The sequence below is a fragment of the Haplochromis burtoni genome, unplaced genomic scaffold (assembly GCF_018398535.1).
Source record: "Haplochromis burtoni strain Fernald_Lab_line unplaced genomic scaffold, NCSU_Asbu1 Contig_3, whole genome shotgun sequence".
Taxonomy (NCBI): Eukaryota; Metazoa; Chordata; class Actinopteri; order Cichliformes; family Cichlidae; genus Haplochromis; species Haplochromis burtoni.
In genome coordinates this window covers 1,008,394-1,028,879 of record NW_024582364.1, presented here as the reverse complement: position 1 = coordinate 1,028,879, position 20,486 = coordinate 1,008,394, and the positions used below count along the sequence as shown (strand labels likewise).

General features: G+C 39.4%; 1 protein-coding gene across 1 annotated transcript; it reads left to right on the top strand.

Annotated features, from left to right (window-relative positions):
- The first annotated feature begins 10,408 nt into the window (after positions 1-10,408).
- On the top strand, positions 10,409-17,638 carry LOC102299195 (uncharacterized protein KIAA0040). Its single transcript, XM_005912804.3, has 2 exons — positions 10,409-10,570; positions 13,564-17,638. The coding sequence occupies exon 2, from the start codon at positions 14,093-14,095 to the stop codon at positions 14,423-14,425; it is 333 nt and encodes a 110-aa protein (XP_005912866.1). The 5' UTR covers positions 10,409-10,570; positions 13,564-14,092; the 3' UTR covers positions 14,426-17,638.
- The last annotated feature ends 2,848 nt before the right edge of the window (positions 17,639-20,486 follow it).

The window sequence follows — 20,486 nt, the reverse complement described above, 5'->3', positions numbered from 1 at the left end:
ACACACACACACACACACACACACACACACACACACACAAACACAAACATTTCCTTTTCTGTATAAAGGGAAATAAATGAAGGAACATGTCTGATGGCTCTTGTAGATTATGATTATCCCATGCGCTGCACGTCTCAATCTTCCTCAAATGCTTACTGTGCATGTCTGTGCTAATCTTAGCTATAGACTCACACTTCCCTATTTTCATGAAGGAAATGGAACTCTTTTTTTTTTAATTTGAAAAGGCTTTAAAAACCATTCATGTTTAATGTCTGTTGTCACTGTAACTCTTGCACTTAAAAAATAGCTCTGTTTTAATCTGCTTCATTTGCATACTGCCATCTTTGTGTTATGATTTTGTACTCTGTATTTCATATGGATACTGTGCATCTTGTCATAAAAAATATAATATTAATCTTAATTTTAGACAGTTTCCTTAGATACAGTGGATAATGTATCTACTATGACATTGCCCACTGGCTTATGAAGTCCCATTTTGAAGCCTGCCGTCAACATTTTGGCTGCAAAAACCTGGGTATGATAAAGGGGGGCAGGTCTGACTGCAAAAGCACATAATCATTGCCTAACGAGCTGACTGACAGGTCATTAGCCAATGAGCCAGAAGTTTCATACCACAGATAATTCTTCATTTTGAAACATGGTATGACCAAGATTTATAAAACAAACTTGATTTTTTATACAACGTGACCCCGAAATTAGTAACTGAGAACATAAAATTATGAGAAAAGTGTTGATAGATGTCAAGTCAGAGGGATGTTTTCCCACAGAGTTCTATAATCCTGGAAGTTTCATTGTAACTACCACTATCGCCATCTGGTGGCCTTGAGTAGAATGCAGGTTTGAGTGACTTCGTCAGAAACCACGTCCACATTTTATACTATCTGTGATCATAACTAATGAACCATTAGTCATGACTAATCAAAATATTTTCTTTTGTTTGTTTGTTTGCTTTGTTAACTGTAAATGCTCACATGAAAAAGCATTGAGAAAGTTTGTTTTTACATTAAATCAAATACCAAAAAAGCACAAATGTGTGGAATAAGTTGCTCTACTGCACTGTGACAACAACAGTGGGGAAAAAATATGAGCCTTTCTGTATGCAAAGTACGATGAAAAAAAGCTACTACAACTCAGTTTAGAACTAAAATGCCATCGGCATTTGTGCATTGCAAGTATTGTTACATTATTTTGCAAACCCAATTATTTTAAATCATTTATTTCCACCCCAGGGCCACTGGTGTTTAAAATAACTTTATTACATTTATATATATAAACAGAAATAGCAGCATGTTTATTATCTAGAACTCCCAGGTGGAACAGCATGACTTCTTAGGGCTCATTGTGTGAAAATAAGGGATAAACTCAGAGGAAGTTGTAACAGTTTTGTTAGAAATGAGGTTGTGACTAAACTTCGGTTCAGTCATGTGCCAGTCCAGATAAAAAGAATTACTAATCATACAGACAGAGGGGCTACAGTGCACCAACCTGGAGATTATTCAAAACTAAACACAGAATTTAAACATTAATGAAGTCAGGTAAACATCCTACTCTGATGTGGAGCAGCAACACTGTGCTTTTTAATTAAATTATGCGTTCACTAGCCATTACACTGGACATATAGTGGTTGTTAGTTAAAGAGCACAACTGATGAAGCCTCTTTAAAGCCCAGCAGGCTCAAACTGCTACACTAGGATGTCTTTGCCCCGACACAGTTCCAGCCATAAGATGATTTGTTGACTCCAGTATGTCAGCTCACTAACTCAGCTAAATCCCAGTGTCTTCTTTCTCTGCTTTGTGGATGTTTGTGTGCATTCCTGCTAAGTCCAGCTTATGAAAAATCGACAGAGTCCCCTCTACAAAAGTGCCAGAGGGCTTTGTTGTAAAGTCTTGTGAAGACTTTGTGAGTTTACAAAGCAATGTTTTCATATGGAAAACTAATTAAGCTCTAATCAGGCAATTCAGAACCAAAGATATATCATATGATATTGCTGTCTGAAAAAAGAAATAATAATGAAAAGATACAATCAGTTACTACATAGAAAATTCCCTTTGAGACATAGAAGTTCAAGTTTTCCTTTTACTGAAAAGGTTAAGTTTAAACAACAAGCCACAAATTTCATAAAAAACAAAAAATGCTGCTACATGACTTCAGTGTTTGGTGAAAGGAATGGCAGACATGCATTTCTTCGTGTGAGCCATCATCTTCTTCCTCCCTCCTCATGCATTTTCTGCCCTCACTCATCTTATCCTCGTCCCATCCATCCAGTAATGTCTCCACATCTCTCCACAGGATTGAATGCAGATGGCTTGAAGCTGATGAAAAGCGGCGTTGTGAGGCATCCCGAGTCTCCCGTCCGCTCCTGGAGTCTCTTTACATCTCACTGAACTCATACAGCTAACAGGCCCTGGCAGGCATCTGAATAAGAAGGAGGTGCAATCCAGCTCTCCCAGTTAGACTCTCTCTGTGATAGCATTGTAAACACTGGGGCTTAATTGGGCATGCGGCTGGTGAACAGCTTGATTTTCATCATGCTTTTATTGGCGCTCCATGAGTTGGGATGGGGGAGCATGAGCAGGGCCTCACATACATCACAAGTGCAGTGGAAGGCATGAAGACTGGTCTGTGCAGCCTCAGCAAGTTGAATGTGAGGTAAGATCTGGCTGTGCTGGTCACAGTCTCATACATTTTTCCATTAGCTTTTGTGTGTGATGCTCCAGTTTTTTTAAATTGGAAAATACAAAAAAATGAAAATGGGAAAAGCTCCTATTATTCAAGAGGACTGTCTGACCCTCATTAGGGCTTTAAGCACACTTGGACACTTGCAGCTAATTAATGAATGCATTAATTGAAGGTTTGACGCCTGAGTACTTTTTCATAAGACTATTTTTTTTTCCTGTAGTGATTGACCAGATATGACTGGCACTTTTTCATCTTTAAAATTTAGTCCAAAGCATTTACTGTCTGCAGCTGCTAAGCTAAGCTTTAACCATCATCCCTCTGGACATGGCTGACCTGCAAAAGTAGATATGAGTTGACGTGATTCTTATGGTGCGGTTATTCCGGGTAAAACATTAGAACTGACAGCTGAGCTCCCGGAGAAGATTTAAGAAAAGAGGAAACCAAGAGAAAATGATTTTTTTTTTAAACAAATGATTCTTTAAGGATAAAGCACGCACTTTCTTTGTTCTAGTTTTGATTTCATTCATTCTATTAAGGACTGTTACCATCCTCCCCCTGCCTCCCCTTCTTTCCTATGAGGTTGTTGTATTTGATATATAATTGAAATCAGTGGTCTCTAGTCCTTTTCAGCATACCCCTGACAGCCATATCAGATGAGCTTGTGTAAGCCTTTATCGTACCCCCACAGACAGATTGAATTTTTGGAAAGGCTTGTTGTAGAGTAGTAGTTATCTGCAGAGAAAACATAACTGCATGCAAATTCATGTAAAGCATGGTCACTCATATTGTTGATATTAAAGCTTTACGTTTTGTTGTTTAAACTACCATTTTGGAGTTTCAGAAGCGGGACACTGAACTAATTTACAGTGTGACTTTTTTGTTCCCGCTTAGTTCTTATGCAGTCTTAATGAGCTCACTTTGACCCAGGCAGAACACCAAAGTAAACATACCCTATACTCAAGATTAGTATTATACCAGTTTGTGGTCCTGATTGCATATCAGAGCCCAACTTTCACATAGCTGCAGTAAGGTGTGAAAGCCCATTACTGTGAATAAGAGAATGAGTGAAGATGAATTGTCAAGCACGGGGTGATCGATCATGCTTTGGGCTTGTGCTGCAGCCATTCTCAAGTGAAGTTGGAGAGGAAATAATGGGTTCAATCCAATCCCTGAAAGTTCTATAACAAGTATTACGGCATCTATCAGAGAAAAAAAGGGGGAAAAGCTGTAGATAAAAAGAATGGTGTCTACCAAGAAAAACAGGTTGGCTGGCATTATGAACCTCTGCGTGGACTCAGGAGACTTTAAGGAAGCTTTAATGCTCTTAGCCCAGAGAATCACAAAGCACAAATCCAAGTCCGAAAATCCCGGGGTTTCTGAAGCGCTTAGCCAGTGATTTGATGACTGAGAGACTGAGGCAATATATACAAAAGGTAATGAGGGAAGAGGAAACAACTAAACACAACTGAAGACAATCAAGGAATGAGTGAAGGCAGGGATAGGAAGTGAAACTAGACAAGATCCAAAAGCTAAAAGCACTTACAAAATAAAACGTGAATTAAGGCGAGTAAATGGGGAAACAAGATAAACTTGACAAAGAGGAACACTGAAGGTAAGGCACATATTTTACACTGGAATGAAACACAAAAGGGAAGTCACTAAAAACAGCCTGAAAGCCACAGTAATTACTGAGAACAGAAGATTAAGATAACAAGATTAGAAATACAAAGAACTAAATAAAGCAAGAAAAAGAAATATATATATATATATAATATTATATATTAATATATATATATATATATTATATATAATAAAGATACGATATATTATTATTATATATATATAATATATAATATTATATATATATATATATATATCATTATCTTTAATATATGACACAGAGATAGCTCAACATATCAAGGCTGAGCCATTGAGCAGCTGAATGGTTTATTGCCCAGAGGTCTCAAAGTCTGTGGCTCAGACCAAAACATCATCAAAAGTCTGTGAAGCAACCTTAGAATAGCAGTGCATAAAAGACTGCCCAAGGTCTTTTATGCACTGCTAAAAGACCTTGGGCGGAGCCTTTTATAAGGACAAATGGTCAAAAAGCCAACAAACAAGAAGTGAAAGACTCTTACATGCTACAAAAAGCCTTTACAAGCTGTGATATTTGCCAGAGGGTGTATTACTAAGTACTCCAAGGTGTCCAGAGTTCTGTGATGGGTTTTGTGTTCTGTTACTTTCTATATTACTGTGTTTTATGTGAAAAAATAGTAAAGAAATCTGTCATAGTTGACTTGAAATCAGCTAAACAAGATACATTGGATGTGGGGGTGTGGGTATCCAAACATTACATGGAGGACAGTGAGACTTTCCATTTCCTGTTGCTTGTTTTTGCAAGATTAAGGTGTAACATTTAAAATTTATAGCCTAAACTGAAGACCGAAGGCGTTTTGCTAAAAATACTTGGCTTGTGACCTGCTTTATAAAAAGCCGTTTCCTCCAAGGCTAATTTCCTATTAAATCTATTAAAAGATAAAAAGTGAAGAAAAAATGCTCACAGAGTATCTCACTATTTAGTGTATATCAGCTGGTGACCCGTTACAGATAGTTTATGACCAACTGGATGGATTAGCTCCACCTCATTCAGCTACAACAGCAGTGTCACCAGCATATGGATACACCAGCTAATAAATTGCTAACATGTGTGTGCACATACACAAAAATAACGCATTACCCACATGGGGAGCCACACTTGATTAACCCATATTTTGCTACTGTTCGTATTTGTTTACTTTTTGTACTCAGAGTATGTCAGTTTACCCACCCCCCCCCCCCCCCCCTTGCCTTTCTTTCCTGCAAAGACATGCTTTGCCATTTTCTTTCCATGATTTAAGGCCAAGTAGGAAATGGATTTTGATTTTGTAGTGTGCCAGCGGGGATCCTTAATGCCCCCTTCATCATTTGAACTACACAGAAGTCCTCGGGAGCCATTCAGATATGAGAGCTGAGACATGTGAAAGTGTCTCTCAGGGCTACAGTGACCCGAGGGACAAGCGCAGTAGAGAGTATGTTCTGTACTTCATCACATCACCTAGAGGGAAAGCAATTCTACACTGAGTAGACTTTGGATAGAGATTCTTTTTTTAGTGATTCTTGCGGAAAATGGTGGGAAAACGTGTGTTTTTGTCTGTGCATTTATGAGGGCGTGAGATCGCTACACCTCTCACTATGTGTAGCAAATGGTAATTATGCTGTAAGGGCATTTCAGTAAGGCTGTCAGTTTTACTTATTTTTTTTTAAAGTAAAGACTTAGGAACAAACACGGGATGCCAGGAATGCTTGGAAATAAAATCTCCCTAAAACAAAATATGATCACCATCCAACTTTCAGTTACTCAGAATGAAGCACGAGCACAATCAAAGTGATCATCACCCAAGTTAAGGACTTTACTGAGAACTTTCCATAGACTGCCTCAAGGCTAAATCGTCTTGTTTTATTCCCCGCTGGGTAAACACAATCACAAGCTGATTAGCCATCAACAACAACAGAAGATGTTAAGTCATATTTACCATACCAGCATATCTGCCTTACTTACATAATGGCCTCTGAGTGATTTAGATTTAAGTCTGAATAGTTGATCAATGGTGATAACAAGACGAGAAAATTTGACCCAGTGGGGGGGATTAATGCAAGAAAAACATTCAATTACCATCACACTGATATAAACTGGGGTTGAACAGTTAAGTGCTTTTGAGTTTTAATACTAATTTAAATAAAAGTGCAGGTTCAACATTTTCTGATTGGATTCGTTTACTGTGTCAAAATGTTTCTTTGACTACATGTTAGAAATTAAACATGTGCTTCAGGCACTCTATTATCATTTTCACTTACACTAAACAGTTGTGAAACACTACACAGGTTCTTTCCTTTGAAGCAAACAGACAAACCCGACAAACCAAACGCACGTATGCATTTAAAAAAAAGAAAGGAAGTGTATTTATGTTTCTTTGTTATCTTATGACCACATATTGTTGCCACACAGCTTGTTTTTGTCTCAAGACTGTCCGTCAAGCTTTTCTATTTGTCAAAAAGAAGTTAAGTCTGTCTGGAAGAGATAAAGACAGTAAATGTTATGTCGCCTTAAATGGGCACTGCAAACAGTGCAGTAATGTCTTGAGCGGCCTTAGTTCTTAGGATTTTGCTTAGAAAACAGAAAAAACGTGCAGTTTTAAGAAACATCAAAGTCAATATTCAGTATGACCACCCTTATACTGAACTCTCTTTGAGCTTTCTTAAGGTTTCTTATACTCCTTTAGTGGTCTTCAGTAATCTTTGTTCCATTTTCTGCCTATATGATTGCACATAGCTTCAGTAATGTTGGGGTTTGGTCTATGGGAGGCCAATCCATGACTGATAGTGACTGATATTTTTTTTCAAAAAACATTCCTATGATTCAGGTATGATGGCTGGACTAAAAATGAGACTGAAAGCCACCAATGTTGAGAGAAAAACTTTGAAAGACCTTCAGAAAGCCTGGAGAACTATTACTTCAGACCAGTTTAAAAAAAACACAAAAATTCTGACTCCTTGGAAGCAAAACATAAAGAAATGAGGGGTGCCAGAGATTTCTGCATAAAAATAGGAAAGAATGCCTGGTATGTATCTGCAAATGACTTTCGACTGTCTTCTTCTGCGGTTTGTATTCGTCATTTACACTTAAGGTATTTGTAAGCTGTTGTCTAACACGAGTGACTTTATTTTCCCACAGTGTGTCACGCTGTTTCTTCTGTATTTGGAAATCCTGGGCCAAGAAAGAAGAACTTAGAAAGTCCCTGCTGATTATAATTAAGTGCTCTGGAAAAACACTTCCTTCACTGCAAGCTGACAGCATTACTCTGTATTTATTTATGCAGGAGAACAGGCAGGACATTTCTTCTTCACAAGCCAAGAAAGACATGTTTAACATATTTATTCCCAAAGTAGAGCTTGTGTCACATGAGAACTATGCTTAGATTATTACATAAATAGATGTTAAAATAGCACACTGACATCATAGCTAGATTTTTGCATTTATGTGCTCTCATAAAAAAAAGCCCAAAGTTTATAATGCCAACCGATTGCTATTGAAAGATGACTTTCTCTGAGAGCAAGAGGCAATTCCTTATATAGACAAAATCATTTCTTTCTCTGTCTTGCTCTCTGCCCGTTGTCACAGAGTTGGCCTTAGACATTTTACAGGACTGGATTATAGCTCAGGTTTTCCTCCGGGGACACTGGATTTATTAGCAGGCTATTTCTGGACACTTGTCAGATTCGTCTACAGCAACCCTTTAGCCAGTTTTCATTAGCACTCCCATTCAGAAACTCTCACAGTGCACTGGATAGGGTTCATACTCATGTTTCAGTGTATGCTGGCAGAACCAGCAGGTCATGGTGATTCGTAATGCCCTTTTGCACAGTCCACTGATTCTGTGAGGCTTTACTTAATGCTGCTGGTAATGTCAAAGTCACTTTTTTTGCCATCATGATTGTATGACCAGTGATCCGACATGAGCTCAGTGGTCTTTCCCGCAATTTGTTCAGCTACAGACCTGAGTAGGATAAAGAGATATATTGTTGGAACCTTTTTCTCTGAGGTGAGCTCCGCTGCGAGCAGTTTCTATAAACCAGATGGGAGCTGCACCCTTTATAGCACAGGGTCGAGGTAGTATAAATGGAGAGTAAGATTTCCATAGAGGAAATGGGACGTATATGAGGGTCACTGCAGTATAGGCTAAACATAAGGTGTCCACAGAATGAAGGAGTGAAGGAAAGAGATAATAGAGAATGAGGTTTATAAGAACAAAACACAGTCTGTCAGGGAAATGCATATAAATCATATATATATCTTTATAAAATAAAATAAAAAATATCCCTGACAACATATTTCTACAATATCTGCCTCTTATTTGTTCTGATACTGAAACCTGCTGTTTTTTCCATTATTTGAAAAGGCAAATTGTTACATCCGACACCTTTCAGATTGTTTCTTGTGTCGTCTCAAGGTTGAGAAGCAGATCCAACAGCACACATAAAATCTAGGTTAATACAACCCTGCAGGTTTAAAAGTGTGCCTGTGCAAAAGAGTAGATCTAAGCAAAAGAAAAGGCGGCTCCTGCGCGCAGGTGTTTGAAGCAGCAATCAAAAGCAGCAAATGGAATACACAGAGAAATCATTTTCATACAAACTACTGTAAAGAAGGATTTCCATCAAGAGAAGTGCTGCTGCACTCAGGTCATTAATCAACGCTTGCTTGAGGTGACTGGACACTGTATTGCCTCAACAGCAGCCGGGATAGAGTCTCACTGTGCAGCACTGCATGCCCTGGCAATCAGACGGCACCCTCTGTGCTGGTATGTGTGTGTGTGTGTGTGTGTGTGTGTGTGTGTGTGTGTGTGTGTGTGTGTGTGTGTGTGTGTGTGTGTGTGTGTGTGTGAATGCCTGGTTGCTATTTGTCTGAAATGGCTCAGACAAACCTGCAGACACGGTGAGGCTTGTCTCATAAGTTTTCACGTAACCATGCCTCATAGCTACAAAAGAGCCCACTTCCTTCTTCAGGCAGTCTGAAACCTGTCAGGAGGCATTATTTAAAAAAAAAAAGAAGCAGATTATCAGATGAAATCGTCCCATCTACATACACCATGAGCAGTGAATAAATGAGCGGCGACTCATCTGGTCTCATCATGTTTCAGATAAAGGACACAGACATCTTTTGCATCTAGCTATCTATATATTTAACTTTTTGATTTCTTCCACAACTACTGCTTCTTAAGAGGGTGGTAAAAGTTAAGTTCCTTTCTTTTCTGTTCATGACCAGGCTCTGCACACATTAGACACTCTTTGAACTAATTCTCCTTATATAATGTGTGCTTATATATTTTTGCATGTATATAAGCACACATCATATAATATATGAATGCACAGGACCTACAGTTTGCATGTCAAAGTAAAACAACCCTCTGATGAGAATAGTGAACAGAGTTTTCTTTAATGTCAGCTGAACCCTTTTTTTTTCTTGATTCTTACTTGAATAAAAATCGTGTTTTGCTTGACTGAACTGAAAGGGCATCGACCACAATGCCACAGGCATAAAAAGTGGGTTTCTGTGTGTGTGTGTGTGTGTGTGTGTGCACTTCACATGACCTCCTTCTTTCATATCTTTCTTGTCTTGCTCATACCTCTGTCACTGTATTTACAGCACACACAGACGTAGGCTCGCGCAGTTTTTGTTCCCCCTTTTTATTCCTGTTTCGGGGCCCACAGATGGGTGGAGCGGTGTTTGTTCAAGCCGTCATTTAGTGCTATTATGCAAAATGTTTCAACCTTGCGTGCAACTTCCGCTGTAGTTGCAAGGTTTTCAGATGAGTGCATGCATGGAGGCCTTATTGTGGAGGGATTCAGCTTTTAATACGGCATTCCTGTGACTTCATATCAGACTTTTTAACTTCATTTATCTGACTTTCCATCTTTCTGCCTGATGTCATTTAGTGAGGGTAAAGTAAAGCAACCACAACTCTTGAGCACAGTGTGTAGGAAACATGTAAGCGCAGACAGAGGGCCCATTCTTATACAAAGTGGGCAGGGTGCAGTGACGCTGTGACCAAAACACACACTTACACAGAGAGGAGGAGGAGGAGGAGGAGGAAAAGGAGGAGGATGAAACAAGGGTAGAGAGGGAAACAGGAACAGAAAGTGACGATGTCAGAGTGAGGGGGACCAGACCAGAGCTGAAGCCAGATGCCAAAACAGAACCAACAGAAGTTAGAGCAGCTAACTGGATTAGACAAGACGCGAGACCTGACCTGCTACTTCACAAGTGCCTGCGGGGTAAGGTTCTGCTTTCAATGAGATCTTAACTGCCACTGAATACTTTGATACTGCTGTGGCTTAAGTTGGTATTTGCTGATGTTTCTTGTTGTTTGATTAAACTCAGGTAAAATTGCTGCTTTTGGGACAATCTTCATTCTTCATCCAAAAAAAAAGAAGCTTGGTTTTGGCTGGGGTTAGATTAGATTTCAGCCAAAAGCGTCTGTAATACACTCTCGTCTCCTTAAAACAAACCATCCCACTCAAACGTCTGTTTCTAAGAACTTTCACTTTGTCCCTCACTTTAGTTTTAAAGGGCTGACTAACTTACTGATGATGTTTACTAGCTTCATCTGGCTGCCCCCTCCCTTTTCTTACTGGCAGTGTGACCTCCACTTTGCTCATTTCATTCCAGTTAGGACTGAGCTGACACATCTGACATGTAATGGGCTTGTGCACTTGCTTTTGTTCACTGTCAAGCATATCAGCGGGCCTGTTGCTACGACAGCAAAACAGCTGCACTTTGAGATCAAACACAGATCATGTTTTCTGCAGAAAAAAAAAATCTAGAGGTTTAGCTGTTTACTGGTTCTTGACTCAGGTCAAAACAAACACACCCTAGCACTGTGAATTAATGCTGACTGATGAGCGAACTGCTCTGACTCGGTGCTCGGGGCAAGTCATTAAAGATTCCTGCCATGCCTTCTGTCGCAACTTTGTCTTTTAGGTCACGCATGTTCCTTAAAAAAGCAGCAGGGGCTAACTGTGTGCAATCATAACATTTTTCTCAGCCCTTTCCTGGCTTTGTGTGGCCCAGAAAGGGCCTTTTCCTGTGTACGAATGCCTCAAGAAGAAGACAAAGTCATGAGAAAGTGAAACAGCCGGTGAGAGTCTCTGAAAGAATGTTGTCATGAGTGAGACTCATTTTAGTTTGTTTTTAGTAAAAATAAAGCTACAATCTATTTAAAATAGCCATTAAGTTAGGAACAACTACCGGTCATCTCACAGTACTGCACAGAAACGGCCTGCTGAGAACGAAACAACAGTGGCAATCAGTTTGTTGTTACTTCTCTTTCTGGATTAATTCCCTTAGCACGTTGATGAAATGACATGTAGATCATAAAGCATTGTATTTCTTCTGCTAGTGTTTCAACTATAGTTCACCCGTGTATAAACGCATCTCAAAGTGGGCTCTTTGTTCCTGGCCAGAGGCTATAATTATCATAACACTCAGTGACTTGTCCATTCTATTTAATGACTTTCCTACTGATTCATTGTGAGTCACTTCTTTTCTACCGGCTAGATCACACCTCCGTGCTTCACTCCCGATCTCTGTCCCTCTCCGACAAACTTATTGCTCAGCGGCTCTGGCTCGCCGCGGTGGCAGAGTTTTCATAATGGCGGGATGATCAGAGTGTGCACAGAGGTGCTGCAGCTCAGCCAAGCTCATCACAACAACATGTACCTGCAGCCAATAATCAGGAAAGATGTGGCAGCGACGCCATCGCTCTCAGGAATATGCGCGGGTTTCCATGTCGCCTGCAGGCAGCCTTTGTTCCAAACGTGGTGCACATTTTTGAAATAAGGCACAATCCTGTGCACAGCTTTTATGTGCTGCTGCTATATGGAGATGAATATTTGGTGGAGTTATTAAACCATCGCAGCAGAACGAGATAACGACGCACACTGCCCTTGTTTTTCTTCTCATCAGAGGAGCACTGAGTGGCTTTAAACTCACTGTCAGTCTGTGCACTGTATGCATTTTACTTCATTAGTAGACCCAAATTTCCCCACTTCAGCAAAATCTAGATTAGTTTTTGCTTAAATTTGCCGGTGACCTCATTTGCTTCTATTTTTTTTTATGAACAAACCAAAACTGCACAAACTAACATGAAGAGTCTCTAATAACCCAAAAAGAAATGAAGCACAGTTTTTCATGCGGTGGTTTCTATTTTCTGAAATGGGATTGCTCTTTCTGATCTCTCACTTAAACATTTCAGGTGCTACTTAGCTTTAAGTGCTTAGCTTCCTGTTGAGCAAATGAACAGGAGGGAAGTTAGCGGGCTGTCTGTGGGTAAACTAATTTCACACATGAGGCACAACGCACGGTGGAAGCCGTGCCTATTTGCTCTCCACTTGCAGGTGCATCTTCATCTCTCTTTCTCTGCATACGAAGCAACCGAATGTGAGATGAAAATCTTTTTCCTTCCTGCGAACAGAATACAAAGAAGCCCTGTAGCCGAAAGCTACAGAGACTCTGTGGAGCGTACTTGAGTCAAATGGTGTCTGAAAAACTATAGATGTTTAACAGCATTTAAATAAAAATGTTGCCTCAAGGCTTCAGGCTTAATCAAATAGCTTTTTAGTCTCAGAGTAAGGAACAATATGACTTTTATTTCCATGTAGGACTGACAATTGAAGTTCCTTACATCAAGGATTCCTATTTGGCGGTGGTTTTATTTGAGGCCAGCATAAAATTGTTAAATTCAGACATTTAGGAATACTTAGGCCACATTCCATCCATCTCCTGCTTTGGGATCCATGAGACCTGTATATTCATGAGCCTCCTATAGCAGATCTTTCTCTGGCCTACCTTTCTCCCACTTCGCTTCTTTTTTTTTTCTGACACTGTCACGTTCTCCATCTCAGCGGGATTCTTAGGAAGATTGGTTACCTCTGTCTCGGTCTCGCCTTCCCTCAGACACAATCTCCCTCCATTTCTTCCACTCCTTACTCTCTCTCTCTGTTCGCCGCTGTCTTCCTCAGTGGGACTCTTAGAGAGAGAGAGCTGCCCTGAATCATGAATGCCCCTCTGCAATATTAATGAAGGGAAAGCTGAAAAAAATCCGAAGCTGACATTGACAAGATGGGGGGTGGGGTGCAGGAGTAGAGATGTTAAAGACAGAGGCAGAAAGATAGATTGGGAGGCAGGGAAAGAGTGAGGGAGACCGGTTGTCTGCCTGGACCCAAATTTTCTTTTCATGTTAACCTTCTTTTTTCTTTTTTTTTTGCAGATACATCCACATTAAGTCACTTCTCTACAGCTCGTCAGACTGAAAGTTAAAGGGGAGGAGGACAAGAGGAAACTCGAGAAAACAATTACTGGAATGTCGACCTGGATAAAGAAACTTCCGCTTTCCTCGAGATCAGAATCCTCATATTGAAAGCCTTCTCTAACCTCTTGACCTCTTGGTTTTGTGGATTTGTTTAAATGGGCTTTGACCTTCTCCAAAGGAGCACTTTAAAGCAGAAAGCATCAGTGATGTTTGCTTCTGGTGTTTCCATTTAACCCACAGAGCACAGCCCTCGTTGGATGGATGAGAGTCTCAGGGAAACGATTTCATTTTGGGCAGTTTTTTAACCTTAATCCAACCACCCAAAGGGCTCAGAGGGACATTATATTTTTATCATTTTAGTACCCCAGCATCCTAACATGCACATTTGCTGTCTCACAACTATTTCAACTCTCTAAAGGATTTAGCAAAACTTTTCCAACAGTGAGCTAGTCTCATTTAAAGGGCTTACACGCCGGTATCCTAAGCCATGGATGGGAAAACTGACAGCATTCAGGATTTTTTCAACCAACTGTGGCACTTTGCTTCAGAAAAACATAACCAGGGGGCCTATAACACAGTCTGCCTGGTGGTCCTCCTGACGCTTCCCCTGCTTGTTCTCCTCACAACGGTGGTGGTGTGCTGTCACTGCTGTTGCTGTCGTCATGCCAACAGCTGCTGTTGTTGTTGCTGCGGCGACGCCGTGTCGTCTTCAAGGTCAGAAACAAAGAAGAAAAAAAATTCTGCCAATACCGAAGACTTGTGGATCTCGGTCAAGCCGGGGCCGATGACGCCCGACCGGGTCGCTCTGGCCATGGAGTAAATATCCCTTCTTTGACCTGAGACTGCTGACGAGTTTATGGAAAGGAGCTGATGGAGCATCCCGAAAAGCATAAACCGTGGATGCTCTTGGACTCTGCTGAGCTGATAACCAAACAAAAAGGATGAACTTCACCTAGTAGCGGGCACAGATGTGGTTGAAATATGTAAAGAGTGTATATATTGTTGTCACTTTTCATTCATAAGATGTCGTGCGGTGGTTTTATGACAATGTTTACAGCATTTTTATGAGCATTTTTTTTTGTGTTTGGTACATAAAGGAAGAAATATGAAGACAGAAGCACATATATAACTGCAAGTGTGCGTGTGTGTGTGTGTGTGTGTGTGTGTGTGTGTGTGTGTGTGTGTGTGTGTGTGTGTGTGTGTGTGTGTGTGTGTGTGGGTAAGAGAAGCACAGTTTTATTGAGAGCACTTTGTTCTTAGAGCTCCCATGTGAAATTCACTGCGTGTGTATTTTGGAGAGAGAGCCAATTTAGGGTCTGCCCAGTGCTCAGAAAGCTGCATTACTCACATTCAGGCTGCAATGCAGACTGTGATTGACTCTCAATTTCTAAATCAAAAGGCACTGACAATCTAAAAAGCTGAACTCACTGCCTACAGAAAGAAACTTTCTTCATTACGACATTTTTTCCCCCGTTTGTTGAAGATGTTACAGCATTGTCACAGGAGTGGAACTTCACTTTCATCAGGCTTTTTTCTGTGTTTTTTTTTATTACACTATTCAGGGCCAAATAAGCATTAAAAAAAAGACAATTTGTAAAAGATAAAGTGAGACCCTCCCCACCAAAAGACAAACAAACAACACCGGAAACTAGAAACTAGATACTCATACCAATGGAGGTGTTAGCAATGATGACTAGCCATGTATTTATGGAAATTTTGAACATTTATTCCTCTAAAATGTATGAATATGACTGAAAGAGGTGGCGTAAGTTGCTTTAGAGCAGATCCATATGCACTTTTAATATTCTGTTTTGAAGTCATCACACAGAAAATTTGGAAGGAGGACCAACAACACACTTAAGCCCCAATGCCTAACCCCAAATGCGATCTCCTGCCTTTTGCCCCCGTATCTGGGGGCGTTGGGGCTTAAGAGGTCAAACTGGCATTAAGTTTGTTTGTAATCACTTTTGGCTAACTTCCTAGCACGGATGTGGACAATTTCAGATTGTCAAAAGTGTGTTTAATTAAAACAAACAAGCATACATCTTTGCATATTTCGTCATGCTGAGAGCTTCCCCTACACTTGTGATTGTGCCTTATAACTGCAAAATCCATTTCACGTGGATTTCTTTAAAAAGTTTGATGAGTGCTTACATGGATACTGCTGGTAAACATTATTTGCCAGCAGTATTTTATTGCCATTCTGTTGAGATACAAACATAATGCTGATTAACTGGATCAAGTCCTCTCTATTCACGTGTATACAACGTTTTTAGAAATGGGTTAGAACAGTATTCAAAGTATTTTTTTGTTTTAGCTTAATTAAATTCACATACTTTTCAAAAATTCCAGTAAAAAGAAACTGAAATAATCAAACGATTTGGGCTTCGAGTGGATTGTGCCTGAAGGCTTCTTGTTTTGAAAGTGTACGACATCTCAAGGCCCAATTAAGCAAAAACGTCTCAGCAGTATCATCATCTTTATGCATTAGCTTATTTTGGCACTAAGTTGATCTTCTTGCTCAAGTGCTGCTGGGAAAACCGGCCCCACTCATTTCATTACGGCTCAGACAGATACGTCCCCATGTGGAAATCTGGGTTTGTCTCTTCTGCTTTATGTTCACAGAGAGAAACTATACGTGTTGAGTTTAATATGAAAGCTTGCCTTGCAAAACACAGGCAACGTATGATGACTAATAACTGCAAGAGTGAGACGTTTAACAAGAAAACACACTGCCATGTTCGGGGTTTTTTGCCGAACACGTCATTGTGGTTTGTGTTTGTCAAAGTAAAATTTACAGTTTTTACTGGTTATTAAATGCTGACTGTGGCAGGCTTCTTACAACATAAATAAAAATGTAAAATGATGTTAAAGACTGAAAAAAATTAAAGGAATAGTTTGACCTGTTCAGAGTTATTCTTACTACTTTTACTTTCTCTGTGAGAGGTACGTGATTCAGCTTCATGTCTGCATGCTAAATATACACCTGCTGTCGGCAGCTGGTTAGCTTTTCTTATTACAAAGACAAAGAGAAAACAGCTTGTCTGGCTCTGTGCAAAGGTAAGACAGTAATTACTAAAGTAGTGATCAGTAATTGTGAAACAAGAATTCACAGGCTACTTGGTTTTTTATGTGGTAACCTATTCTCGTTGACCAGAAGAGACTTTTAGAGATACAAGGTGTTTTTTATGCAATTTGGTAAACAGTTGAGTAGTTACTTCCTGTTTTCTGTCATTTGCTAACCTCTCCTAGTATTTTAAACTGAAAGGATATTGAAGCTTAATCCAAGGATATCCCCTTAAATACCAGAATATGAGTCACACATTCAATAAGATCCATAAACAAATATAAGCACTGATTCTAGAAACTGAAATTGGGGTGAAAATGTAAACTGTATGTCCAGCATGGATGCTACTGTGATGCTCCCTGTTGGTGTGAGGACTTCCAGAGTTCTCAATATGCTCAGTTAATGAAGGAGTTAATGAAGCTGTAGCTGTCTCATGAGGTGGTATGAGTCAGTGACCACTCTGGATATTTTTCCACTGTAAACTTTAATCAGTCCAAGCACACAATACACATAATGGTCAATCCCGTCACGTACTGTTCCAAATGGAACACAGCGGTGGCTCATAACAGACAAATGGTGCAGAGTGATCATTTAGCCAAATGATCTACAGAAGCTAAGAGGCAAATATATTTGTTTACACTTGCGTCTAGAAAAAATGCAGGGATGCTAGCGTTCTGCTAATTTCCTTAATTTGCTAGCAGTTGATAGGCAACATCATAATTTCATCAATCAAGAATTTATAATAAAACTGAATTCCCCATTTTCCAACAATAACCTGACAATCTAGAAATGCAGCTATCTCAAAAATATACATGCATGTTAAAGAAGCAGCTGGTTGTTGTAATGGTGACTCTTGAGGAGGCTTTTGCTGAAGATTTCTAATGCTGCTCACTTGATACAGAGAATCCATGCGGTCAATGTTCCCAGCACTTGCTAAAAGATAGCTCTCCACAATTGAAACACTTTGAAACACTACAGTTATGACATAAAGAAAGTATGTTCTCTTTAAGTTCTGCTAAAGGTTTTATATAAATGGAAATCATAAAAAATAATCTGGTTATATAGTTAACAAAAATGCAGAAGCAAGGTGTAAAAAACAACAACTTGACGTAGTCGTTGTCGAAATCGTGTGACTTTCTCAATTTCGCACATTGTTGTTGAGGATTTTTGTCCCACTCTTCTTTACAATGTTGCTTCATTTCACTGAGGTTTCCTGGCCCCAGTGCAACACCTCATCTTTCCTTTTTCAGCCATTTTCCTGTAGATTTGCTTCTGTTCTTCTGTTAATTTTATTGTTGCATGACCCAGTTTCAACATACTTCGGTTCACAGTGTTCAGTTACTGCAAGGTGTGCAGGTCCTGTGGCTGCAAAACAAACCAAAATCATCACCATCACAAATGCTTTACTGTTCACGAGATGATTGTTGTGATATGCTGTTTCAGTTTTCACCAAGTGTGGTTTGGTCTCATCTGTCCAAAGGACATTTTATAGAAATCTTGTGGTTTATTCAGATGCAGTGTAGTAGACTGCCATGCTATTTATCGAGAGAAGAGGCTTTCTTCTAGCAACCTCTCCAAATTAAGCCATACTTTTAGTTTTTTTCTAATTGAGTCTGAGGTGTAGCTCTTGGAGTTTTAGCTGTTTCTCTTAGTGTGGCACAGTCTGGGGTGAATTTGATGGGGTATCCACACTGGGAACACTATCTTGAATGTTTTCCACTGAATAGTCTTTCTCACAGTAGAACAATGGACTTCAAATAATCTGGAAATGGACCTTTAACCCTTTCCAGAATCACAGGCAGCAATAATTGCTTTAATAAGATCACCTGTATGGTTCAGACCTGTAAAACTGACACAAATGCAGATTTCATAGATGTGTCACTTGCTGGTTATCAATTAATCAAGTAATCAACTGAGTGTCACACACTGTCCCGATATATAAAACCTTAGAATTAAAAGAGGGTGTACTTTCTTTTTACCATGGCTGTATATACTCATCCATTCTATCAAAAACACAACAAACATGTTGCCCACATTATTTTTCTTTGTGCTCCAGCTTCATTGTGTCTCATTTTGAACGGTCCCCTCATAAAAACAAGTTCACATATTCAAATCTCCCCTTTTCTCTTTCAGCATATTTTAATGACCCGGCAGGCAGAAGAGCGCAGTTATCACAGACTGTATGTAAAAAACTAGCATATGGCTTCCAGATTCCCAGATCCCAAAAAATGATGACAGTGAGAAAGTGCCTTAAAACTGCATCCTTTCTAATTGAAAACACGGCACCGCTCCACATGTTGCAGAAGTTCTGTTAAGAAGTTTATCATAAAATGACCCTTCCTTTGATCTATGATCTCATTAAATAATGTCCGGACGAGTTTATGGTCTCATTTAATTTAAAGTCTTATCTAATAAACATGATGTGTATTTTCTAATGTTGGTCACCATCAGTGGAACATGTGAGCATGTAGTGTCCCTTCATTTAAAAGTTAGTTTACCCTCAGGCTTCAAATGGTCACAAAATGATGGTAAATATGGATAGAGGCTTCAGAATGGCCACAGTTGTTATATTAAGGTTTCTTTTGTAGTTTCGACTGTTTAGTATATTGCACTGCTTTCCTGCTTGGTTATGAAGGTACACCAGGAATTCTATATTTAACAGGGTGCTAATGCTAACAAGCAAAAAATCGACACCTCTGTATTCACTGACAGAGCTGAGCTTTGAGTTATCAGTAAGGTTAGAATAGTCACTGCAGAAAAAAAATATGATTATGGTTGGTTATGACAGATGGTAAGCTTTTCATAATACAAAGACAAAGATAAGAAATAATTACTAACATTGCAATCAGTCAAATCAGTTCTTGTGAAACAGGAATTCACAAATTGGCGGGTCTGTGGTAATCTATTCTTGTCGACCAAAAGAGACTTTTAGAGGTACTACGTGCTTTTTTAAAAAATTTGGTCGATGGTTTAGTAGTTATGTCTCGTTTTCTGTTATTTGCCTTGGGTCCTACTTTAAACTGAAAGCATATTAAAGGTTAATCCATGGTTTTCCCGTTAAATACTAGCGTAAAGACACACATGCAGTAAGATCCGAAGATTAATTTTATCACTGTGGCAAATATAGAAAGAAAATACATGTTTATGGTTTTTATTGAACTTTTTCACACTCTAATCATATTTTAAATTCATTCCCGCTCATTTGCCTGCCAATTAAATTGTTTACAGGACAGCCATGGGTAACATATTCCAAATATGGCTTGCTGTTTTTTTTCACGTCTCTGTACTATAAATATATATATATTAAGCTCAAGTGTCTGATAACACTTTATTTCTGCTCATGTCCACACATCCATGCCTTTTTCTTCAACACTTGTTAGGCAGAGACTTGACCTCCGTCACTTTAAACAGATCATAATTTATTTTCAAAGCACTGTTTAAATTAGCTGCAGGAGTTGGGGGAGGGGAAATAACACATAGTGTATATTGTCTTCAGTTCTCTGAGATCAGAGGAAATGGAGGTGAGAGTATTTGTCATCTGTTTCAGCGTCAGATCTACCCTTGTGGATAGCTTCCTGCAAGATCGCACTATGTTGTTGTTGTTTTTTTTCCGCCCGTCTAATTATGCATGACATTGTTTACTTAAGACATGTTTGCATTGTTCCACAGTTAAAAAAGTGCTGATGTGATTCTTTTTGTTTTAATTATGTGCATGACTGAGTTTTGTTGGTTGCTCTGCATGCATAATTTATCGTGATATATAGAGAGACAATGATAAAGCATATAAAAACAGTATGGGAGATGACAGGGACAG

Bases quoted from the DNA above. Each gene is read 5' to 3' on its own strand.
- LOC102299195 (XM_005912804.3), top strand. From the start codon at position 14,093: ATGGATGGGAAAACTGACAGCATTCAGGATTTTTTCAACCAACTGTGG.